The following is a 26,158-nucleotide window of genomic DNA, read 5'->3' on the forward strand; positions in this document are numbered from 1 at the left end:
AATATAATACATTTACAAGTCTGGAAAACAATAAGTACTTCATTATTTGGCTCCTATGTGTGAGGAACACTTGAGCATTCTTAGAGCTGTAGAATTTAGAGAGCAGTAAAAGAGGAAAGTTAAGTCCTGGGAGGGTTTTCTCCTGGTTCACTGTAGATGTTTTCAAAAGGATTGTAATGATTATTATTTTGGGGGGAAAGAATTAAAGATAGATTCAGCCTTTCTTTTTAAGAATCAGATAAGATATATATACCGGAGCTCTGCAGTGCTTTATTTTCAAAAACTGGCCTCTGATCACATTCATATTCTGGTAGAAGGCTTTGAGGGCTTTGGCAAATTCTGCATCGCAGCTCATCCGAGAATTGCAAACTGGGCGAGAATCTTTTGATGGCGATTGAATTACCTTAGCAGCTTGGGGTTTTGTAGATTTTAAGATCTTACCTAAAACAAAGATGTGAAGATTAGTATCAACAGACAGTTAAAAGGAAAGAGCCACTTGAGGCCAGAATTTTGGTGTTCTTGCTCCCCTCCAGCAATCTGTACAAAACTGTATGCGAAAGCTAAACGCTCCATACTCCATACTCAGATTCCTGGCTTTCACTTACAGCTCTATTCTCATCTTCACTTCCTCTAAAAACTTTTTTAAATTTGAAGTTACTAGCAGACTTTTGCAGTCAGGGGCAATGCCAACTTCCTGTCCTGAGTTTCAATCAATAGATGTAAATAATAATAATCCTGTTTTTGATCATTTATAATAACCAGAACATCTTGCACAACACATGTAAATCATTTTTACATAGATACAGCAATGCATATATTAATGCAAAATTTGTTTGAGACCTTGAGGTGGGCCACTACTACAATAAATCAAGCATGATAATCTCACCTGAAACCTGCCATCTGTCACCTGTTCCAAAATGCATTAAAGTAAATATGAGCAGTTAATGCTCTACGGCTGCAATTCTATGGCCCTGGGAGGGCATGCAAGAGGACATAGTATACACTGGTACTCCCTTCTCCTACATAAGGGAGGGGAACCTCCCTTCCTGCTACCAAGGAAACCTCCAACACCTGAGCCTACCAGCATTGGAGCTCTGACACCTGTAGGCCCAGTAGTGAGCATGTCACAGGGAGAGTTTGGAGGAAGAACCAGATAATGGCTTTAATCTGAAGGATCCAAAGTTGCCTCAGCCACCTGACATGTTTCCAAACCAGAAAGACACTTAAACTAGCTTAGGAGCTGATGTAAATATCTCTTGTACTCAGTTCGACCCTGTTGGAAAGAGCCCAGCAGGTCTCAGGGTATGGAATTAAACAGCCTTCAGTCCCCACCCCACCCCCAGGATTGCAGTCGAAGAGTGTCAAATTTAACATAATTAAAACAGAAGTAAAGGGGGTTGTGTGGCACTGTGGTCTAAACCACTGAGCCTAGGGCTTGCCAAACGGAAGGTCGGCAGTTCAAATCCCCGTGACGGGGTGAGCTCCCGTTGTTCGGTCCCAGCTCCTGCCCACATAGCAGTTCAAAAGCATGTCAAAGTGCAAGTAGATAAATAGGTACTGCTCCGGCGGGAAGGTAGACGGTGTTTCCGTGCGCTGCTCTGGTTTCGCCAGAAGCGGCTTAGTTATGTTGGCCACATGACCCGGAAAAACTCTGCGGACACACGTCGGCTCCCTCAGCCAGTAAAGCGAGATGAGCGCCGCAACCCCAGAATCGTTCGCAACTGGACTTAACTGTCAGGGGTCCTTTATCTTCTTAAAAGGGGTCAGGTGCTTACTTATATGGGTTTCCATCTCGCACGCTTTCAATTTATCCTTCAGAAGTACATTTTCTTCCCTCAGAGCTCTGTTAATATCTCTAAGCAGTTCAGTCTCGTGCTCTAGGTTTAACAGCTTTTGGTAAAGTTCAGCTATCTGGTTTTCTGTGTCCTAAAAATAGAAGAAATTCTTATCACAAATAAGTGTGTACATATGCAATAATTCACATGGAAACGGGATTGGTTTCATGGCACATTTGGCCATCATATTGCTGCATACCCTCCAGCTGTCCCCATGTACAAGGAAAGCCCCTATTCCCTTGAATTTGTCCCTAGTAAATAGTTATCACTTTTTTGTCCCTAAGTTTGTTTCTGGGGTTTTATATGTTTATGTTTTGGTTTTTGTTAACCTGAGTTGGTAAATCTGCCATTCTTTGGGTTTCAACACTTTCCCTAGATCTCTTTCCATTCTCAACGGCAGTGGGAAAGCAATTCATGTTAGCAGCAAAACACACCTGCCATATAAGCTACTGTACATGAAATTGGGACACTGTTTGGTTATGATCTTTGACCATATGCAAGAATACCAAAAATACACTTACCAGACTGGTGTGTCTCAGAACCTCAGCTCTGGGATTATCAATGATAAAAGAGTTCTCCCTTGTTAATGCCATGTCTTGCCGAGAGGAATCCAGTTGTGCACATCCTTCTGAATTATTGGGAAGATATTGCCATTATAGATTATACCCCCCACATTCCCATTCTACATCACTTTAAACATTGGTAACAAAGAACAGCATGTTCCTAGAAAGAGCATCATCAGCCCCCCCTTAATTACCCCTCTTTCCCCTAAAGCTACCTTATTCTGCTTCAGGTGTCTGCTGCCACTCCACTCCTGTCTAACATGTGCCATTATGATACTGCACATGCAAGGTATCCTAGGGAAACAAGGGTGCTGGATACAGGTGACAGCATCTCCTGGGAGAACAAGTGCACTAGACTAGTGACTGGTCCTAGGTGGGGTTAGAGTGTGGCTGCTGAGTAATGTAATTAACTCTAAATACTTTAAATATAAGATAGGTCAAAGCCGTGTAGCTGTCGTGGTCTCACAATGAACAAGCAGAATCGGCCAGCAAGAGTTCAAAATGTTTTGTGTCAATAGTTCAAAGTGTAAAGAAGAGCCAGAGGGATTTAAACTCAAGGTCTACCTAGCATCTTGCATAACTGAGCACTCTTTATTCTATCATAAAGAGCCCAACTACACAGAATCAAGGTTCAGGGCTAAAATTCAGCATGACCTTACTTGCAGCACCACAAAGATGTCCAAACCTTCAATTCAGTTACAACACATACCAGAGATTAACATTAAAAGCAGGGGTGAACTGCCAATCACCTGATGTCAGATGATGTGGTGCTTTGAAGCCTTGATTGTCAGGACTTCAGAATGTAGCATGGGACTGTTTGAAAGCCCTTTTACAAACAGCCCCATGCTGCTGTGTAAACATGGAAAAGCTGGAGGTTCAAGGAGAAGTGCAGGGCAGCTTGAAAGACCTTTTGCTTTCACCATGCCATAGTCTGCTGCTTGTAATGCAGAACAGCAACTAAGAGCACAGTGCCTGAGAGTTGAATCAGGCAGTTCTGGTTTGACAAGACAGTCCAATATACAACAGGGTGATTGGTGAGTAGGGGAATAAAGCTGATAGACTGTGGCAACGGAGTGGAGGAGAGGAATGGAAATAAATTCTATACTGTAAAGAACTTCATGGGGCAAGGAAAGGGAGTTGGCTGTTGATTACAGCTGACTAAAAACGCCAGGGACATTTCCAGACACTGTCCAACAGGAATGGGAAAGAGGAAGTGCCATGAGTTGGACACCACAAAGATTTTTGAGACAGTAGGTGGAGAGACAGGAGATGGTGGAAATAGCCAGGGGGACGAAATGACTCAAGGTATGATGAAACAAAGGTTTGCTTGATTGTCCGTGAGGCAGCTTATGGCTTAATAAACTATTATTGAACTGTGGTTTAATGAGATGCACATGCCATGCCACTACAAGTTGGAGTAAGCAAGCCTAGGCAAGAAGGACCAATAGTTTGACTTCGTACATGGCAGCTTTATGTATTCATGACTATGTTATCTTTCCAAACAATACTGGAAAACAATGTTGTTCCATTTGCAAGCCATGCTTTTAGATACAAAGTACTGAATATAAATGTGTATACATAGCTTTATCAAGATAAAAAATCAAAAGCATACCTTGAAGCCCCCACAAATCAACAATTAGAGCATTTTTCTGCAAATAGTTCAAAAAATCATGGGACATATTAAGGGTTGAAAATTTTACTAGCTCTTCTATCTTCGGGTTCACATTTTTCCAAACAGGCTTTGTGTATAATGAGCATGGGAGATCATAAAATTTATATCTAAAATAGTAAAACAAACGAACACCCAATTAAAAACTAAGGTCTGTGTCCAAAGAGATCAACTGCTTGAAATAACAGAAATATGACAATCTTGAAGCAACATTTCAAGGTTAGATTTTCCTTCCTACTTATTAATTGTCTTGCATGCTCAATAAATTTCATGAAATGGTTTCTTAATTTCTTCATGAGAGTCATTTTTAATACTGTTTTTCGGCAAAAAATGTCACAATTTCCCAAAAACACATTTCCCTTGAAGATATCTACAACACAGTTCTAATCTTGACTACTTGAAACAACCTAGCAGGCCACTGCATATGATGGCTAGTGCTGATGAGAAGTAGAGTCCATTAACATCTGGAGGACATCATATTGGCTACTCCTGGTTTACAGTGCTGTGCAATACTAGGAGTTGAAAAAAGCACAGGCTGATCCTGCAACAAACCATGGAGTTGCCGTGGAGATCATTATAATCTATTATTTATAAAGCTAAATTATTTACTAAATCAGCAGCAACAGAAAAGAGACAAGCAAGTCAAGAATGGATTTAAGTGCATAACTGAAGAAATTCAGATACCCAACATTATCTGAAAAGATTACTATCTTGGGTAATGTTTACATGCAAAAGAAAACTCAGTTGTGAAATTGTTATTCACTCCGAAGAGCCAAACAGAGTATTTCACAGGAAGCTTTAAACTAAAAATACCCAATCTGAATCCCTCTCTGTGCCACTTCTTTTATCCATTTGACTCCAAGGCATTGTAAAATGTGAATTTGGAAATCAATTCTTTTGCCCAGCAATTCCAAAGGATCAATGACCATATCATCCTCTCCAAAGGCTCTATTTAAAAATAAAATGGGGAAAATGGAAATTAATATGCAAGATGGTAGTGATTTTGATCTTATTTGGATGTAACTCTAAACCAGCACTGCGCTCTGGACTATAGAGCTAATTAGGTCCAGCAAGGGTCCCAGTCTAACTCGCAATACAGTTTCTCCTCAAACCATACCCATTTCTCCCACACCTGATGTGATAAATGTCATCAGATGTAGGGCATGTAAAGATCATATTGGAACTTAAAGTATACCTTGAATCAATCAACTGATCAGTGCTGCCCAAGCCCCACTGATATCAGTGATGCTACGGAGTTGCTACACAGGCAACTGAGTTTGCTCTCAGCTTGTCCGCTGATCAAGTCCAAAGCTAGTTTAATATAGACCAACAAAGAGATAAGGTAAGAGATAGTAAACCTGTGGCCTTCCAGTTGTTATTGGACCCTATCTCCCATCAGCCTTAGCCAGCATGGCTGATTGTCAGGAATTATGGGAGTTGGTCCAACAGCATTTTGAGAGCCATAGTTTCCCCATCCCTGGACAAGGTTAAAACTGATCAAAGTATGACTCTGCTCTATGGCTTGGAGTTGAAAAATGCTGCACAGATGTCAGAGGCAGGACTTTGTTGGTGATGGCCTTGCACTTGTGGATCTCATTCCTTGTGGAAATCCATATGGCTCCATATCATTAGCTTTGTTTAAAATAGATTTTTATTTCAATCTGCAACTTACTCATTGCCATTTTGGGCCAATTTTTACAGTTTAATGGGTGAATGTTTTAAACAGATGGTTTTATTTGTTTTATTTCACAACTGTGCACCGCTTTGTGAGGGCTATTATGCCCAGAATAGTGGTTTGGAAATATTTATAAACAAATGTATAATAAATTAATACCTAGTCAGACTTCAAATGTTCTCTGTCACAGTTATAATTTTTATCTGCAAGCTTCAGAAGAGGCAGTAAGAAACAGGGTTGTCAAGTTTCTGCCTCAAAGTTGTTAAATGTATAGGCATGTTTCCTAGGCAGTAGGAAAGATACAGCCCCTCCCCCCGTCTTCTGCCCATCACTCCATCAGCCTCTGCCCATCCTAAAGTCATGTCTGTTGTACAACAAATGGGAGAGGAAAGTAAGCAACAGGGCTGGCAAAGCAGTGAGGGGAGCGGAAGGCACAGCAGCTGCATAATTTCTTGGTGTATCACAGCTATTAAAGTAGGTGTGGCTGACCTATGCCCCTCCAAGTGTTATTGGACTATAGGGCTCCATCAGACCATGGCCAATAGTAGAGGATGATGGGAGTTGTAGTCCAACAGCGCCTAAAAACCCACAGGTTAGCAACCCCTGTTTTAAAGGTAAAGGCATAAATCTTCAAGTTATGCCCAAGTAGTCTTTCAAGAAAACAAACAGCAGATACTCACCTGCCATTTGGAGAGCATGGAATTATACTGATAAGTATGATGGCTTCCTCCATTCCTTCAGAATTTAGGAGTTCTGTTTGTTCCTCAAGTTTCATGCAATAAGCAAGGGACTGGAGCCAGATGTGAGCAGATCCTAAATGGATTACTTCTACGGGATCCCAGAATGGATCGCTTTCTTTGTCAACTTGCACATCTTCTCCATCTAAGAAACGCTGATAGAGCTCTTCCATTAAAAACTTCCTGTTGATGAACTTGGGTTTTGACCAAACCCATATCTAGGGAAATGAGGTGACTTGAATTATTCTAGTCATAATGACTGATCTCTGTCAGCCTAAAGTGTAATAGTTCACTTGGGAATCATAAATGTTCCATATAAGTATAAAGTTGATGAAAAGAACACCAATGAATATCAACTTTATACTTATCTGGAACATTTATGATTCCCAAGTGAACTATTGCACTTTACACTGACAGAGATTAGTCATGTTTGTACACCATTGAATGTATGTGTCAGGTCATTGCATTTGCATAGATATTTTGTTATTATTATTTACACTATTGCAAATAATATATTTAATATTTTTCACTGTCGATTGCCACCACTTTCTGTTTTTTGTTTGGTGTAAAATAGAATAGCCTGTGAAGCTATCACCATAACCTTTCTCAATACAACTTGCCATAACTAATGGTTGAGACTACTTTACCTGGTTTGTAAATTTGTGTGCCACTTTAACAATGATCTCCTTTTGCAGATCATAGCCTCTAGAGTCAGAGGAAGCCAAATTTTTCACTTTCAGTTCCAAAATTAGGTCCTGTTTTTAAAAAAAGAAACCACACCTTATCAAAAATGTTTTTCTGTAGCTGACTAGCTTTCAATTTAGAAAACTAAAATAGACAAATGTCTCAAGAATCATTAAAATCAGGTATATATGCAAATCACTATACTGCAAATTCCTTTTTAATGGTATAAGAGGTAGATGACATAAACAGTAGGGTGTTAATAGGTAAGATAGATAAGCTCTCTCACAGTTTAAAGACTTGGACTAAATCACAGCAAAGGGAGTTGTCTTGCAAAAAAGAAAAACAGGGAGATGCCAAGTAGTTCTTGTGGTTGCCTTCTCCTGTCTAATAATGTAGTTTTATTTTCTAGGAGAGACAAAATCATAAATTGTGATATTTCTGAAAATGGAGAAAAATTCCACCATCTTCCACCAGCGGGCTTCCACTATCTCCCCCTCAAAAAAAAAAAAAAAGTAGGCCTCATCCTGCAACATAGTACAACGTAGTATATATTGAACAATGCAAACAATATAGCCCATCAAGGGAATGTAGCTATGCAGATAGCTGCAGCACCAGCACGGGCTGGAGGCCCAAACACAGAGAGACAAAAATCATCAAAGGCACTGGACAAGTTAGTCCAACCCCTGAACACACTTTCAGGAACATATATTGTTAAATGCAGCCCCTCTCTATTGTAAGAGGCATTCACTTTATGTACTCCTTTTGTTTCACCATGTAGTACAGGATTGAGAATTAGGCTTGCAAGCTTTATTCTCCGCCCTACAGGAGGAGCCTTTTCTCCTGAAGAAAATAAATTTGTTATTTCCATGTGATGATCTCTGGTTTGGACACACAGAATTACCCAACAGGTGTACTCCAGACTTTCGCCTGCAGTAAACAATGGCACATGCAAACTTACCTTCCTCAGCTCCACACTCATTTGATTGGCTTCAGCAACCAAAGGCATTAACTTAAGATAATCATGGAACACAGCAAGGACGCTGGGATCTGGCTTGCCATCCTTCCTGTTTGCAGCACCTTTGGGGGGGGGGAGGAAGCACCTTATCATCAAGTCTAGACAAGAGCAGTTTTCATGGCTATGGCACGAGAAATAAATGAGTAGGTTATTGAAATTTCAGCTGCTGTGCATTGTTGAAACATACAATAATCATGGTAGATTAAGATTGGTTGAAGTCTTAGAACTGTACTAATTGGCAGGGTTGGACTACCCAGAAAAATATGGACATTTATAACACAAAGATACATCACTCTGATTAAAGGAAGAAAAAATTGATGCCTATGATGCAGAACAGTCATGTGAGCTGGTGACCAACCCAAGTTAGGAAGTGAGCAAAAACAATGAGAGGTTTAAAATACGAAACTGAAACTTGAAGTATTTTGTTTTTTGCTAATTTTATTAATATATTTCAAGATGTATTTTCGGCTACTTTATTTCTTGCATTCCTTTTTGGGGGGAGGTAGGGGGTGCCTTCTTTTGGGAACTGCACTAGGGCCCCCAAACACCTTAATCCAGATTGGTTCATAGCATATTAATTTAGCACCATGTTTAATTTGTGTTAGGATTAATATGTAGACCATAGCCTTCAATCAAGTTATCAGGGTAGGTAGCTTACCATAAAATATTAAGGTGTAATAAAATAACAAATAAGCGAGGATCAACAAATCTAGAAAAGCAACAAGAAAACTAATATATTATAATGCTTACCAAGTTTATCTACACTGAAACCTTCTGCTGCTGCCAACTCTGACTGAATGAAATCATAATCGTATCTGGTCAGGTCCTCGCTGTTACGATCTGAAGGTGGTCCAATGTAGAGGTATGCACTATTTGACCCCAAAATAATACGGTCCTGAGGGATTGAGTATACAGGGCTTGCTGAAAGCCTTTCTACTGCACAATTGGTTGTAAAGCATTATATTTAATTATATTTTCAGAGCCTGAAAGCTGTCTCCAGAAACCTGGTCTTTACACAGCAAAAGTTAGTGTAATAACTAAGAAACTGAGCTATATACACAGTACACCGAAGCACAGGGAAATGGTTAACAAACAAAGAACTTACCAGATGCTGCAGTTTAGTTTTCACAGCAATGGGGACACCATTAACTATGACTTTACACTTATCCCGAGGTGTTATAGTAACTTTACCATCAGCATTTGTGAATGTTGCATGCTTATCCAAAATGCTGAAAGACAGTTGTAAAGCAAGCTATTCAAAACCGTGACAGACATCTTTCACTGCACCACCAGACTAAAATTAGCATTGCTTCATTTCTAGTAAAAATAGGGAAGGAGAAGTAAGGCACCATTTGGAATAAGATGTAAGGAGAAGTGGACGGGAAGGGTCTCAAGCTCAGAGTCCAGATGCTTTCCATGACACGGGTCCTAAGCTGGATCCTTCACATCTCCAATTAAAAGATCTCAAGGTTCATTAAAAAATCTGCCTAAAACCTTAGAGAGCCCCTACCATATGGAACAAACAGTTAGATGGGTTAGATAGACAAATGGTTATTAATATTATGTACTTTAATGCAAAAGTAGGCATTAAATAGGTGTAAAACCCCAGTTACGATAAGCAGAGGAAATGAGATCCCTTGTGTGTTTGAGGCTGCATTCAAGTTTGTTTGGCATTCCCACTTCTCAACCATGTAAACACAGGACTGGTGGTTATATGACCCTCACTTATAGAAAAGGCCAAATGATCCAAAACAAACTAAGAGAAAGCAATAAATTAAATCCACATCAAAGTTTTGAATGAAATATCTTGCAATGTTAGACAGAGCCTTAGTGACAGGGACAGGTAATAATTTTAGTAAGCATCATCTAGTAGTATATTTATCGTTTCTATCTCCCTCCCAACTAATTATAATCAAAACCAAAAAAAAGTTACAGCATTGTTGATGTAATTTCCTGCAGAAAAGGAATAAGCTCATCTACATACCCTAAACCTCGGAGAGTTATTGCATTTGAGGATGATTGACCAACATCCGAAGAACCTGAAATAAAATGTTTCCTGTGTAAAGTTTGCTTTCGAAAAGTGTGGTGAACATCTTTTTTACGGAGTATATAAACACGATTCCCTGTGAAATGCTTAAGACAAGAACAATCTGGGTGGCTAGCAATGAGCTTATTTGGGAGATATAATTGCATTTGGTTAATTTACAAAAAGAAAAAAGCTTTATCAATATGCTAGACAATAAATTAGAATAAGGTATACATTTAAAAGCATACATAACTGAAATTATACATATTAATCTCATTTTAAGCATTTGTATGCAGTTCCATAACTCAATATCCTTTGATACGCTGCACTACTGAATTACCCTTTCTTCCCTTCCATCTAGTCTCCCCAGTGGTAAACGTTTTGTTTGCAACCTCCTTGGAAAAGGACTCACTTGTTTTGGTTACATTACTCAGATGTGTAATAATATAAAATGGATCACCCACCTGAGCAACACACATTTAGCACTTAAACAAAATAATACCGTCTTGAATGAAATATTTGAGAACGCCTGAAAGCTGAGGGTCTTCATTGATATTCACAAGATAAGGGCATGTCTCCATCATCCATCTTTCCTGTGGAATAAATGAAACCTTATTTCAGCACACTCTTCCAACTAAATGACAGCCAACAACACATGTGACACATGGCTTCCAAATAACTAGTCTCTTCTTTCCAGAGACTGCACCTGCTATCATAAACAAGGCTAGCAATTCTTCCTCTGATGAAAAATTTAGCTACTTTAATCAAAATGCTCAAGGTTAAATGTAAGAATAGGTAAGAATTCATACAAGACATAGCAACTGTGTGGCTACCTACCCCCCCCCCGGCCCCCGTCAGTCTGTCACTATTATGTTTCTCAAGATTAGATAGTAATTGCATGGGACTCCTTGTTCCTATATTTTTGGTTCCTGATAACTAATAACACTGCCCCATGACCAAATACATGTTTCTGCAGCTATCAGCAACAGAGAGGCCTTTTTCGCAATTGCTGTTTCCCATACGCCTGCATGTATTTTAAATTTGTTGCACCCAGTCCCCATATGAACTGACCTGGACCCTGCAATCATCACCTGAGGCCCTTTTTCATTTGCCCCCTCCACAAGAGGCCCAGAGGGTGGCAACATGAGAAAGGACAAAATCAGGTGGTAGCTACTTGTTGGTAGAATGCTCTCCCTAGGGAGGCTTGCCTGGAGACATCATTCTACAGTGGTACCTTGGGTTACAGACGCTTCTGCTAACCCAGAAATAGTACCTCAGGTTAAGAACTTTGCTTCAGGATGAGAACAGAAATCATGCGGCCTTGGCATGGTGGCAGCAGGAGGCCCCATTAGCTAAAGTGGTACCTCAGGTTAAGAACAGTTTCAGGTTAAGAACGGACCTCCAGAATGAATTAAGTTCTTAACCAGAGGTACCACTGTATCTCTTTAGATGTCAGGCAAAAGCTTTCCTCTATATCTAGGCCTTTGGCCTTTAACTATCCATGTTTTTAATGTATTACTTTTCCCTCTTAGTTTTAAGTAACATGTGGAGTTTCTTCTTTTTCTCTTTTTTTTGTTTGTAAGTAACTTTGGATTACCCTGGGCAAGATACAGCAACTAACTAATTCAATTAATAATAATAATAATAATAATATAATCTTCCTTCAACACTGTAGTCCTATAGAACGATATTTTCTCAGCACACACGCTGCAACATTTTATAACCAATATTCCAAGGGTTGCATATTTGCTGCTATGGAGGCTGCTATGAGAAGCATAAAAAGGTACCCCTGACCGCGGACGACTCTGGGGTTGCGCACTCATCTCACTCTATAGGCTGAGGGAGCAGGCGTTTGTCCACAGAGTTTTTCCGAGTCATGTGGACAGCATGACTAAGCCGCTACTGGCGAAACCAGAGCAGCACATGGAAACACCGTTTACCTTCCCACCGGAGTGGTACCTATTTATCTACTTGCACTTTGACATGCTTTCAAACTGCTAGGTGGGCAGGAGCTGGGACCGAACAACATGAGCTCACCCCGTCACGGGGATTCGAACCGCTGACCTTCTGATCGGCAAGCCCTAGGCTCAGTGGTTTATACCACAGCGCCACCCGCGTCCCTTATGAGAATCACAGCTGTCTTATTAATATTATCAGCCATTTCTCACCACAATCCAATATGTTCTTCAAGTTGAAGGTGCCAACCTGTATTGTAGTACCTTCCTACACCAGCAAGAGCTCTCTCAGTCATTTCAATAGGAAAGGAAGTTTTGTGCAAGCATCCTTTTTTGCATGACGGGGTGCCCTCTCCCTTGAAATTAATGGGGAAGCCTGCTTGCACAAGACTCCAAGTACATGGTATATAGTCATGCTAATTAGGTACATATTCTTTTAAAAACATTCAGAACAGGACGGCCTTTCTGAACCAGATCAAATGAACATTTCGGGCACAGCTTTTCAAACTCTGCTTTGCGACACATTAGTGTGTCGGCTGCAGTATGTAGGTGTGTTGCACGAACACTCCCAGCGCCCCTCCCAGAGCTGGAAAGGGGTTAGTTTAACCTCTGGTTTGCTAGTAAAAATGAATTACTGTGTCACAAAATGATGCATGTCTAAAAAATGTGTCACCAACATGAAAAGCTTGGAAAGCTCTGGTTTGGGGTGTATACAAACCATACATTTAAAGTACATAGCTTCCATCAAAAAATCCTGGGAAATGTAATTTGCCTCTCAGAGCTATAGTACCCAGCACCCTTAAACTAGTTTTCAAGATTCTTTGAGAGGAAAAACAGAATTTAACTGTATAGTCCAGCACTTTGCTCCAACAATTGCTACTTTAAAAACACTGGAAAGCTCTCAAGCTGAGGAATGATGGAGATGGACATCCAGTGTCCAGATGTCTTGACCTGAGTTACTGCAGCATATTGCTGCTCCCATTCTTTCCGGGCTTCTTCCAGGCGATACTCCCAGGTAGCCTGAATGGCTTGAATCCGCAGCTCATTTTCAGCTAGCAAACAGCGAAGCTCTTCTAGAAAGAATAAACAAAACAAAACTAATTACAGATGCAATATGAAAACAAATGAATTCTCCAAATGAATTCTGCGGTACCTTCAAATGAATTCTTTAAGCCACCCTGAAATAGCAGGCTTGAAATACTCAGATATTTATGATTCTTATATATTCCGTAACTGAAACAAACAGTGCTTGAGCACTAGTGAAATATTTATAGCCAGGAACTTTAGTCATATGTTCAAGTGCTTCTATCCTACCAGAAAAAAAACTGATGAAAGGTTTCTGGATGTACAGTATTTTACAACCCCTAATTTATGCATATTGGAGATCCTTGAAGTAACTTTGGCTCACATTACCTATGTCATGTGGTAGGCACTGTATTACAAATGTTGTCTACTTATAAGATCAGGTATAGAGTATTTTATACAGTATTTCAAGGTCTGCACTGCTTGCAGAAGGAATAATCCTTTTCAGACTGAGGCTCAAGCAGCACCGATCCTGTGAGGTTCAGCGTGTTTTTAGCTTTAGGGCGGGGGGGGGGGTGAGGCCATTTGCTTCAGGCAGTGCATCTGACCGCCTACCCACCCCCACCACTGCTGCCAGCCTCACTGTTGCCCTCACAGCTGGCGCTGCGCCTTTACTGCCGCTGTTGCATTGTAGCAGCAGTGCAGGCACAGTGACAGGTGAGGGTACAATGTGCGGTGACAGAACTGGCACCAGTGCAGGCACAATCACACGAGCAGAAAGGGGGAGGGGACCTGGATCTGCAGGGGTGCAGGGCTACACTGAGGTCCACTCACGAACAAGCACTACAGGGAGAGGTGGAATAGCTACCAGGCTCATGTTTACAAGCAAGCAGGCTTACTTGGTGTCAGTAGTGTTGCAACGGTGCATTACAGCGCTGCTGCTGGGTAAAGCCCGTGAGTGAAACTGCGGGGGAAATGGGGGAGCTGGCAGCTGCAGGAGTGCTGCCACAAGGGGGCAGGCAAGATGCCAACCCCAGTGGGCCCCAAATGCCTCAGCATTTAGCTCTTGCGTGTGAGTGACCTGTTTCTAAGACAGGTATAACATACCTAGCTCCGTTCACCGCCTTAATGCACTCCTGATAGGTTCATTCCCTTAACAACAATGGGTTGGATTCCAAGGACCGCTACAGCCCTCTCCACCACCTCCTTGAAATCTGCTCCTGAGGGGCTGGGTGACCTCCTGAAACAGATGGTAGGTCCTCTGTGGGGCTGTAGTTAGAGGGTGGGGTGGGGAGTGTGCTAAAGAGAGTGTGCTTGAGCTAGATGCCTCAAAACCCAAGCCTTGCCACTGTGTATAAGTCTCTCAGAAAAGGAAAACAGTAGAAAAGACAGCAGAATGGTAACACGAGGTCTTCTAATACATGGGTAGGCAAACTAAGGCCCGGGGGCCGGATCTGGCCCAATCGCCTTCTAAATCCGCCCCGCGGACGGTCCGGGAATCAGCGTGTTTTTACAAGAGTAGAATGTGCCCTTTTATTTAAAATGGACCTCTGGGTTATTTGTGGGGCATAGGAATTCGTTCATTCCCCCTCCCCAATATAGTCCGGCTCCCTACAAGGTCTGAGGGACAGTGGACCGGCCCCCTGCTGAAAAAGTTTGCTGACCCCCGTTCTAATACAATAAATGTGGTTTCTTTCTCGAGAATACTTACTTGTTTCATCTGCTACCGTTTTACCAGAGTTTCCAAGGCCTGACAATCTGGACAACAGATGACAATTCTCTACCTTCAGCTCATTTATTAGTTTCGCAGTTGGACCTGCATTTATCACAGCTTTGTTCTTTATCTTTTTGGTTCTTTCAGATAAAAAAAAAATGGGGCGGGGGGGGGGCACGACGACTATTATTGTGCTGTATAGCAAAAGCAAATGAAATAATCAAACGAAACATACCCCCACCAAGATTCAGTGGCAATTTGGAGGATGCAAAAACGATAGTCATGGCAACATGATTTGTTGTGTGCTGTAAGGCCCTGGTTTTCTCTTGTAAGATAATAAGCAGCCCAGCCCAGTTCTCTTTCTCCAGACAGTGAGAAAAAACACATCCCAGTCTCCCTTGAACTGCTTCCCCTCCTCAACACTCCCTTTTCCCTGGGCTGCAGCAAAGGATTGACATGAGATATAATTAAAACACAATAATGACTTAATTTCCAGAGGGGTTCCCATGTTACTTTTTGCTGCAAGACTAAGACAAAGTCTTGTGGCAGCTTGAAGACTCACAAATTCATTATGACTTAAGCTTTACTGGAGTATAGTTTACCCTATCAAATGCATGAAACATTATTATGAGTTGCAGATAAATATACACCCAGGATTGAACAAATGCACTTAGAAATAAACGAAATGTAGAAAACTGCAAATGGTAATAATTAAATTCTTAACAGTGGCTATTCACAAAAAAGTAGTCAATCCCATATAATGCTAATGATTATTTAATTTCTTGCTCTCCTTTGAAATCCATTTCAATCACTTCTCTTATAGGATGTGGAAACAATATACCTCTCAGCATATCGCAAAGTTGACAGGGTCTCCTCATAACACATGTCTGCTGGACTAATAGCTGCAATCTGCAAATATGTTAAAGGAAAAGTTTCTTTTCAGTTATTTGTTCTCTACTGCGACTACTACCGTACTCAGAATATGAATATGAATATGAACAGAATATGAATTGGTAACTGGGAGACCTCTTAGTCAAATAAACCCCTCAGATAAATGTTGATAACAGAATACAGTGGTACATCTGGTTAAGAACTTAATTCGTTCCGGAGGTCTGTTCTTAACCTGAGGTACCACTTTAGCTAATGGGGCCTCCCGCTGCTGCCACACAATTTCTTTTCTCATCCTGAGGTAAAGTTCTTAACCTGAGGTACTACTTCCAGGTTAGCGGAGTCTGTAACCTGAAGCGTTTGTATCCCGAGGTACCACTGTACTGTAAACAAACAACAACAAAAAACAGATAGCAAGCCATGCTGCTCCATTGTGGGGGTGCATGGGTGGAGAACTTCCAAAATAATAAGTAGAGAAATGTTTTTAGGAACAACCAAACTAGCAAACAAACTTTCTAAAGCAGAAAGACTTTGTGGCTTTAATTTCATGCCAACTTTCGATTTGCTCCCTGTCTCCACCTGCCCTGTTTTTCTTCACATTCAACTTAATGCAGAGTTCTGAAAAACATGAATGCTTAACACATTTTTGTGTGACATATGGGCTGGTCGTAATTGCCTTACTGCATATTTTGGAGTTTGCATTAATGTTTCCACATGGCACCTGTGTTCCAAGAATGGCTTTGACTGCACATAATACAGGAGAAAGCGGTTTTGCGAATCACTAATGTAGCCTTTGGCAACCTGTTGCCTTCTAGTCGTTTTGTATTACAACTCCCATCCTCCCAAGCCAGTATGTGCTGTAGTCCAAAACATTTGAAGCTTTACAGGTTGCTGAAGGCAGCACTAACATGACAAGACACAACAACCTCTTTACTTTACCTGCCAAAATAACAGCTTAAGAGAATCTGGCTGTGAAATTCTAAATGCCTCACAGTGATTGAAATGGGGCGACCGGGGGGGGGAGGGGGAGAGGAAAATATATGCAAATACAGTTCAGTAGCCAGCATACAACTCCCAAGTAGCCAGTGTCTCAGATTTTTTTCAGTCCTTTTAACTGCACCCAAACAGCAAAGAACACAGAATTATGTACACCATCTCAAATGTGTTTACAGAACAGGAAACTACACATTTTCATCTTCTAGCAGGGGAAATTGCTATAATTTACTAAATTTACCCAAAAAAATAGCTTTACCATAATAGTTCTGCTATTTCCTCCCAAAGCAGATTGCAAGAGTTTTGTAAGAACTGAATCTCTATATGGGACGTGCAATACTTTCTTCCCTACAGCAGCCTCAGCCAGGGCACTAGAAGAACAATAAATGATAGAAGGGAAAGAGAGTGAACAGGAGATTTATTTCTTTAAAATAAATCAATCATATATCTGAGTACCATATTCACTGAATATGTTGCAAAGCTAAAGAGCACAAGAGTTTCTATTTGTTAGTGTTACACAGGGTCCCCAAACTAAGGCCCGTATGCGGCCCAATCACCTTCTAAATCCGGCCCATGGACGGTCCGGGAATCAGCATATTTTTACATGAGTACAATGTGTCCTTTTATTTAAAATGCAGCTCTGGGTTATTTGTGGGGCCTGCCTGATGTTTTTAGATGAGTAGAATGTGTCCTTTTATTTAAAATGCATCTCTGGGTTATTTGTGGGGCATAGGAATTCGTTCATATTTTTTCCCAAAATATAGTCCACAAGGTCTGAGGGACAGTGGACCGGACCCCTGCTGAAAAAGTTTGCTGACCCCTGGTGTTACATATGAGAATTAGTCATTTAAGGTCACTAGATGGGATGTGGGCTGATGTTCAGGAAATGCTATAAAAAAGTGGCAATACTTAAAAAGTTTAATATCCCAAACAATACATTAAAATATTTATTTGTCAAAAACATCCCTTAAAGGAAGTTAGCAGACAAGTGAGATTCTCTTATCTCTGAAATAAGGGCGTACTACTTAGGGAAGTTTCTAAGTTTGGATTTCTAAGACTGGAAGCTTCGCATATATATTTACTGTAAGGATTTAAAAAAATATATCATATGTACCTGGTACTTTAAAGACTAATGAACAAAAAGACAGGAGCCTGCCCTAAGATGCTTATTATCTAATTGAAAGTTATTATTCATGCAATACCCAACGGATGGTTAGGTCACTTCACAAAATCTATTTTGTACCTGATAACATTTCCTAAGGTGGTCAAACTTAGATTTACACGTGACCCTTCCCTCAGCCTGTCTCCTTCGGATCCTGATGATTTTTGTCTTTCACTTCCAGCCAAGTCTACCAGATTTATAATGGATTGCTTAGTGATGTCTTCTCTAAGAAAAATCTACAAGAAGCAGCATTGGGGAAAGGAGAGAAGGGGAACTTCATCAGTGCAAGTCTTTTAAGTTCTCCTCCTCTCGACCGGCATTTGCAGAGGAGACATTACTCCTGGACTCAGCACATCCAACTACAGTACATGCTTCACAAGTTGATAGGGCTCTAACCAATCAAAGCAAAATTCTGTTGGCTTAAAACAAAATAAGTAGTATCCCAAATTTCAAAACATGCAAAACAAATTCTTGAAATGGCAAACCTAACCCAAAAGATGTTGCAAACTGTTTAGTGGTTCTAGAATCCCTCTTCCCCCCCAAGTCATTTTTCCTTCTCCTGTCAACCATGGCAGGGGCCTGCTTAATGTTATTGCTTAACATCCAAGCCAATGATTTGACAATGGTGTGCCACAAGCCAAGTCCACAAAATACCAGATAGCAGCTCAATTTTCAGGTCTTGTCCGCATGTACTAGAAACTCTTGCATGTGCCACAGGGTCACTATGCATGGCCTATTAAGGTAGTCCTTTGTTTTGATGGTCTACAATATATCCATGGAAATAGCACAGACCTCACAAGGAATCCAATGCTTTAAGATCTCTCTGCATACATTTGGCCACACCTAAAGCGTTTTGTACATACCTGTTTGAACTGAATGGTGATGACCATGTGAGAGCGACTGCTGGTGGTATTCATGCTGGTTGAAGCAGTGGTTCTTATTTTGGTACCTTGTTCCATTAGCCTCTCAATTTGTGCATAACTGTCACAGGGCACCAGTTTCAAGCCATCCACATAGAAGCCTTGCTGTTGATCTTCCCGTAACTTGAGTCCACCCCGCTTCTTGATTTTAGAGAGCAAGTCTATAACCTTGGATTGCAAACAAGTGTCTTATCAGAGTAATTTTTTATTGAAAAGAAGGGGAGTTCCTAGCAAGATTTATATATATATATACAATTGTGCATATAATTAGGATTAATTGGCAAAAGAACAGTATATTTCAGAAGTATTTTTTAAAATACCTGCAGTAATGCCACAAAAACACATCAAATAATCTCATTCCTGGACAAAAATAATTGCACCCTTGCTACATGTAGCTAGAACACAGGCCCATTTCATGGTTTATAAAACAATTGCAACACTGTGTTGCAACAAGTTGGCAGGAAATAAGGATACTCTCGAGGAGTCACGTGATATGAAGTAAACATGTGCATATACATGAGACATAAATACAGTATTTGTGCATGTACACTGTGTACATATGATTCTCCCCCCCCCAAACATGGTGCCCATGCTTCCCAAACTATATAGAACATTTACAATATACATACCGTGTTTCTCACATTTTAAGACATGTCTTATATTTATTTTTACTCAAGAAAATAAGCCTATGGCTTATTTTCGGGGGGTGTCTTATTTTATTTCTTTTACTAACCGGTAAGTTGCTGCTGCTGCTCAAGCACCGACAAAGCGCCCAGCAGCGTGCGCCGCATGGAGCCCCGAGCCAGCGGGACCCGCTGAAGTGCCGACAAAGCTCCCGGCAGCGCTGCGCAGAGCGCCCTGAGCTGCAGGAGGAGCACCGTGGCTCTCGGCCTCTCCGCCGTCCCGTTCCTGTTTCCGCCGCAGGCGCCGCCGCCTCCTGCTCCCTCCCGGGGCGTCCCAGGCTTCGCCGGCTCGGCAGTGCTCCATGCAAAGCCAGGGGCGAGCGCAATTCCACCAGGAGGTTCCTCCGCGGCACCCGTAGAGACCATAGAGGAAAGGCGCGCGGCAGACACACCACTTCCGACTTCCGTTACCCTCACCCACTCCTGCTGCGGCTCGGGGCGCTCTGCGCAGCGCTGCCGGGAGCTTTGTCGGCACTTCAGCGGGTCCCGTGCCAAGGGGAAAGGAAGGGAGGAGGGGAGAGAGAGCGGGCAGAAAGGGAGGAGGGGAATAATCGCTGACGCTACATGGTGAAAGAGAAAGGCAAGTTATGGCTCCAGGTGGAGCGACTGTCCCGAGATAATTGGAAAACAATCCTGCACTGTGTGAGCGTTTCTGCAGACCACGAGGAGCTGCTTGGCCCTTCCAGTTTGCTGCTGCTGCACGCCACAAACAGCGGAGGGTGAAAGGAGCAGCGCCGGGTAGCCAGAGTAACCTCCACAACCCCACAGCCACGTTTCCCAGCACAGGATGATTGAGGCTTTGTCGGCGCTTCAGCTGGGTCCCGCTGGCTCGGGGCTCCACACGGCGCGCGCTGCTGGGTATTTTGGCGAGGCCCTCCAGAACTGCACTTACGGTAGCACTACGGCTTATTTTCGGGGTATGTCTTATATTTTTTCAAAGCATGAAAATCGTGCCATGGCTTATTTTATAGGGACGCCTTAAAATATGAGAAACACGGTATTTTTAATACAGGTAATAACATTCCCAATAATAGCCATCACACTTGTAGGATATACTCAACACTTTTCAGTTAAATGTACATGACTGAGACTGCCAGTTTGCTATAAAGTCAATTCATTACTCAGCTAACACAAGGAGATGGACAGCTTACAATGCATCTGATACCAACCTCAAAGAGGATGGGGCTTGTAGATTAAAGGGGGAAATATTATGTATACATAATATGTATTATGTATACATATGTATACATATACGTATTATGTATTATGTATACATACATGTATACATAATATGTATACATATGTATACAAGCCTGTGGAAGCAGCAATATTTGAAGAATGAGAATCCGGCAGTTTAGTATAGAAATGGTTTCTCACCTCTCACCCAAAGTGCTATTAATCTGGCATTACTTCTCTAAATATTGGCCCACACAACACTGAAGGTAGGCTACTTAATACTTAATACTTGAATATGCAAGATTGGTGCAGTGTCACATGACCTGGGTGTAAATGACTGGGTTTATTTTTGAAATAGTAATGTCTTTCTGAACAAATTTCAAGTTCTCTGCTATTAGAAAACATCCTTCCTTGTATAGGTTCTAGGGGAGAAATGCTGAAAAATAAAAAAATGAAACAGTGTCATTTACTGCAATTACCTGTTCATTGTAAATTTCCAGCATGCTAAATGTAACCTGCAGGTTGAACAGCAAAATACAAAAAGTCACCGTTTCTACTATGAACAGTTTAAAAATCAATTTAGCAAAATTCAGCCATTTCATATGCCAATCTGCATTGAGTGCACTGAGCCTACTCAGCTATAGTGGTTTTTCAACTCCCTCCACAACCAGTTTCTCTCTTTCTTATTGCATTTTATTCACACTCTTGATTTTTTTAAAAAGTTCAACTCTCAACAACAAACTAATACATCTTATAACTTTGTGATTTCATACACACACCCATTATAGTAATTATAACTTTTTTGTCACTAGAATCTTTACATGATTAATCTCTATGGGTTTAGCTACTCAGAATCACTCCTTTTAGGGCCTAATCTGTATCATCCTTCATTCAGCACCATGGCAAAATATGTTTAGGTTTACATATATACACCCCTGAAACACAAAAACTGCAATGAATATTGCCTAAATATAGAGTATGTTTTAGGCATCCAGCAACGCTGGAATTTACAAACTTTTATACAACTTGAACAAACCTGATATTGCTTGTTCTGCTCTTGGTTTTGAATTGTTTTAAAGAGCTCTTCACACACCACTGGGATTATGCCTCTGTTTGCGCCATATCCAACCATGGAATAGCTCTTCCCTGAGCCTGTCTGACCATAAGCCAAGAGGGTAGCATTGTAACCTTGCCAAGCGCTGTCTAGAACTCCCTGCCCAAGGTCACGAAAAACTTCCTTCTATAATGGGGTTCAAAAAAATAAATCTAAGAAAGATTTATAAGAAAACACACAAATAAGCTGTCTAATGCACATCTGCACAGGATCTTACTTGCCTGCTCCAGTGCTGCCTTAATATCCAGGCTCAGAAATGTAAGAAGAATGGTAACCGGTACGACTTTTCATATGCATGTGAGTTAGTGCAACTATTTTGGGAAAGGTATTCACAGAAATAAGCAAAATCATAAACCAGAATATACGATGTAATCCATGCCTAGGTTTATTATTAGGTTTATTAACAATCTTCAACATAACCTATTACACAAAGAACTTATCATCTTTCTTCTGGTAGTTGCCAAAAAACTGGAAAGGACTTGATCACTTACACATCACACAATGGAAACAGAATGTATGGACAATTGTTTTATCTGAGATACTAATAGAGTACAAGCCCTGAATGACATATCTGATATGGATTATTTTTTTAAAAGGCACTCCTTTATAAAATATTCAAATGAACACTCTGATCGCTGGGGACCCAGGTGGCGCTGTGGTTAAACCACTGAGCCTAGGGCTTGCTGACCAGAAGGTCGGCGGTTCGAATCCCTGTGACGGGGTGAGCTCCCGTTGCTCGGTCCCAGCTCCTGCCAACCTAGCAGTTCAAAAGCACGTCAAAATGCAAGTAGATAAATAGGAACCGCTACAGCGGGAAGGTAAACAGCGTTTCCATGTGCTGCTCTGGTTTGCCAGAAGCGGCTTTGTCATGCTGGCCACATGACCTGGAAGCTATACGCCGGCTCCCTCGGCCAATAATGTGAGATGAGCACGCAACCCCAGAGTCGGTCACGACTGGACCTAATGTTCAGGGGTCCCTTTACCTTTACCTTTACAAATGAACACTCTGATCGCTGGCACCCACCAACTGCACACATAGACTTAAGAGAACATTTGATGCATTAGTCTTCTGTTCTGGTGAGAGGGAATGGGAAGGCAAGGGAACAAATTATTTTGATAATGCTTATGTTTGTGTTTTCCTTGAAAATCAGTAAACTCTTTGAAACAGAAATGTGAGGAAAATAGTCCTCAGTACCAGAATAGATGCCAATGTGTGTGTGTACAGTGTGCGCTGTTGCACACACTGGGAAGGACATTTTACTTCTTTTGGTGGCAGCCCCTTGGATATCATGAAGCACTGCAGGTATGGATAGGTTGGTCTTGGTGCACTGACCATATCAGATACTCCAAAAAGTTCAACAATAAGGTGCTCTAACACTGTGCTCAGAGCAATGACAGTTGTAAATATGCAACCCAAGTGCAAATGTGAAAATCTAGGCAAAGGAGCTGGGTTTTTAAATTCAGAACTTTAGTTTTCTTACTGAATCCAACCTCTGCTTTACCATCCTGTGAACTGGTCCTAGTGCAGAATGAGTAGTTGTGCTTTTAGCATTGCACTGCAAAAAAATAAATCACCGTATGAAATGCATTTTACCTGTCCCGCATATTTGCTGTTTGGCCCAGCTGAAATGAGCTTGCCATCTTGGTCCTTTAAAAATCCATTGTGTGACCAATACGCCAGGTCAAAGGTAAACGTTTTTACATGGCTTGGATTCTTAGGATCATGTATGCTTGTAGTGCTGCAGTTCATAGAAATCACACATCTGCTGCCTGCATTCTTCTCTCTCTATTGAAATTTTAAAATTCACATTAATATTTAAAAATTAAAATTCACTCTCAAGAGTGGTTCAACAATTCAACATTGAGCTGAGAATTGTAGCTCTGTGGGAAAAATAAAGACAGTAAGAGCTGGACAGTGTTCTCGAAGCTACGAACATGAGTTTGACCAAACTGCGGGAGGCAGTGCAAGACAGGAGTGCCTGGCGTGCTATGGTCCATGGGGTCACGAAGAGTCGGACACGACTAAACGACTAAACAACAACAAAGAGCTGTTCGGCAGTGGAATTTGCTACCAAGGAGTGTGGTAGAGTCTCCTTCTTTGGAGGTCTTTAAGCAGAGGCTTGACAGCCATATGTCAAGAATGCTTTGATGGTGTTTCCTGCTTGGCAGGGGGTTGGACTGGATGGCCCTTGTGGTCTCTTCCAACTCTATGATTCTATGATTCTATGAAATACGGATCTCCTGACAACTCTCAGCATCTTTACTGTTCCCAGGATTGTCTGGGGGAAGCCGTGCTTGTTTAATGTGGCATGATACTGCTTTAAATGCATAGTACAGACAGGGCCTTGTTCAACATTTCATCTATACTGCACATTTCAAATGGTCATTTATAATGTATCACACACTACCAGAGATCTTTGAAAATGTTAGATTTTCATATAATGGAGTACCTCCCATCACTATACACATAAATACACCCAAGGGCCCTGCAACACTACAATCCAAAACCCAGTCGGGCAGCAATGGGGCTGCCATTGCATCTTTGCTCCTCACTCTGGTACAAAGGCAGTGTGGGAAGGCAAATAGCTCCTCCAACCTGGAGCTAGCGCAGCAATTGAGCCTGATGACATCAAGTGATGACAGTGGGCTCAACTCAGTTCCTCACTTCTGGAATGCCCTGTTTAAGAGCTTCCTGCTGGCATCATTTCTACCTGTGGACAGAATGAAGAGCTCTGTGCCATCAGAATACTTTCACATCAGAGGCCAGCAGGGCAAGGCAGTGGGATGCCTCTGTCCAAACCTCCCATAATAATAGTATCATAGAATTGCAGAGCTGGAAGGGACCAAGAGGGTTATCTAGTCCAATCCCCTGCAATGCCAGAATCTTTTGCCCAGTGTGGGGCTTGAACCCACAAGCCTGAGTCTCAAGCTCTACCAACTGTGCAGTTCTCACAAAGGGGGTTTAGATGGTTTCCCAAAGAAGATTGAGGGCAAAAAAAATATTCACATGCTAAACCAGGCATCCCCAAACTTCAGCCCTCCAGCTGTTTTGGACTACATTTCCCATAATCCCTGACCACTGGTCCTGTTAGCTAGGGATCATGGGAGTTGTAGGCCAAAACATCTGGAGGGCCGCAGTTTGGGGATGCCTGTGCTAAACTATCCAAAAATGAAACACATCACATTTATGTTCCAAATTTACTTAGAAGTTAGCTATATTGATTGTAATAAGATCCATGCATGCTTAAAACTGCAAGCTTAAGCAGCAATTATGATTCTGTTTCTTATACTGTACTCACGATCTTTTAAGTGCTGCTAAAAAAATGAGCAATTTAGAGGAAGTTGAAGCTTAATGCCTGCATTAAAATGTTGTGGGATGGGGAGGGAAGTACACATCATCACATCCTTATGAGACCTATTCAGGAGTTCAGAATAAGGCTTAAAACTTAAAAGTAATCATGCCAGGAGAGAAGCATGCATGAGCAGAGACTTGGAAGAAACAGTAAAGAATGGATTTTGGACATTCAGAGTTAAATATGAAATGCTTTGGTGATATCAGTAAGGACATTTCTGCCGGAGAAGACCTTGGGATCTTTGCCTCCTGTGAAAAGCTGCTTCCAGATTTGGTTGCTGATGGGAGTCAAGATTAATTAAAGCCGATGCAGAGCAGAGAAAGTAGAAGTTTTGCAATGCAAGAGTGACTAATTTTTCTTGGATCAGAGGTCTGAATTCACTCTCGGACAACCCTCTGGAGGCCACATGCCGGCAGTCACTTTGAACAGATGGTGGGCAATGGATAGGAATATAGGAAGTGGTCTTACCATTGCGTCCATCTAAACCCAACATTGTCTACACTGGCTAACAGCTGCCCAGGGTTTGTAGGGAAGGGTCAGTGTACTCATGCATACCCTCCTGCGCCTCATATGCTTACTTAAGCCTTGGTCAGAATGCCTCAAGACAGCTTCATATCTGTATTCAGTCTGAAATATCTCCATTAGTGAGTCACATTTGCCTCACTTCTATTTTCAAACCTTTAGGAGACTGAATTGCTCTAGGAAACTGAAGAGGTTCGGTACTATGCATGCTATCAGCTGAAGTGAGGAAACCAACTGTGAGGGTGAAGGTTTTGTTTTGTTTAGGTTTTGTTTTGTTTGGCAGCAACAGAGCCATCTCTTTCCAGCTTCCACCCACCCCACCCCCAGGCAATATCCATGTTTGTTTACGTCACTCCAGACAGCTGAGACAAGCTTTTAGAGCAGTGGTCAGCAAACATTTTCAGCAGGGGGCCAGGACTGTCCCTCAGACCTTGGGGGGGGTGGACTATTT

At 41.6% G+C, this 26,158-nt stretch overlaps 1 protein-coding gene across 1 annotated transcript in view; it reads right to left on the minus strand.

Moving 5' to 3' along the window:
- LOC118081834 (kinesin-like protein KIF28) overlaps positions 1 to 26,158 on the minus strand; it is a 29,917-nt gene that overhangs the window by 2,455 nt on the left and 1,304 nt on the right. The window contains exons 2-23 of the mRNA XM_060273276.1: positions 23,427 to 23,618; positions 21,755 to 21,958; positions 21,198 to 21,233; positions 18,803 to 19,027; positions 18,021 to 18,175; positions 17,037 to 17,148; positions 15,709 to 15,805; positions 15,579 to 15,591; positions 14,894 to 15,036; positions 13,111 to 13,232; positions 10,707 to 10,797; positions 10,163 to 10,217; positions 9,284 to 9,407; positions 8,929 to 9,073; positions 8,122 to 8,240; positions 7,127 to 7,234; positions 6,423 to 6,697; positions 4,881 to 5,015; positions 4,011 to 4,177; positions 2,357 to 2,463; positions 1,776 to 1,926; positions 254 to 441 (exon numbers count right to left, since the gene is read on the minus strand). Coding sequence (XP_060129259.1) covers positions 254 to 441; positions 1,776 to 1,926; positions 2,357 to 2,463; positions 4,011 to 4,177; positions 4,881 to 5,015; positions 6,423 to 6,697; positions 7,127 to 7,234; positions 8,122 to 8,240; positions 8,929 to 9,073; positions 9,284 to 9,407; positions 10,163 to 10,217; positions 10,707 to 10,797; positions 13,111 to 13,232; positions 14,894 to 15,036; positions 15,579 to 15,591; positions 15,709 to 15,805; positions 17,037 to 17,148; positions 18,021 to 18,175; positions 18,803 to 19,027; positions 21,198 to 21,233; positions 21,755 to 21,958; positions 23,427 to 23,618 — 2,964 coding nt within the window. The remainder of the gene's footprint in view (positions 1 to 253; positions 442 to 1,775; positions 1,927 to 2,356; positions 2,464 to 4,010; positions 4,178 to 4,880; positions 5,016 to 6,422; positions 6,698 to 7,126; positions 7,235 to 8,121; positions 8,241 to 8,928; positions 9,074 to 9,283; positions 9,408 to 10,162; positions 10,218 to 10,706; positions 10,798 to 13,110; positions 13,233 to 14,893; positions 15,037 to 15,578; positions 15,592 to 15,708; positions 15,806 to 17,036; positions 17,149 to 18,020; positions 18,176 to 18,802; positions 19,028 to 21,197; positions 21,234 to 21,754; positions 21,959 to 23,426; positions 23,619 to 26,158) is intronic.

The sequence above is a fragment of the Zootoca vivipara genome, chromosome 3, assembly GCF_963506605.1.
Source record: "Zootoca vivipara chromosome 3, rZooViv1.1, whole genome shotgun sequence".
Classification (NCBI taxonomy): Eukaryota; Metazoa; Chordata; class Lepidosauria; order Squamata; family Lacertidae; genus Zootoca; species Zootoca vivipara.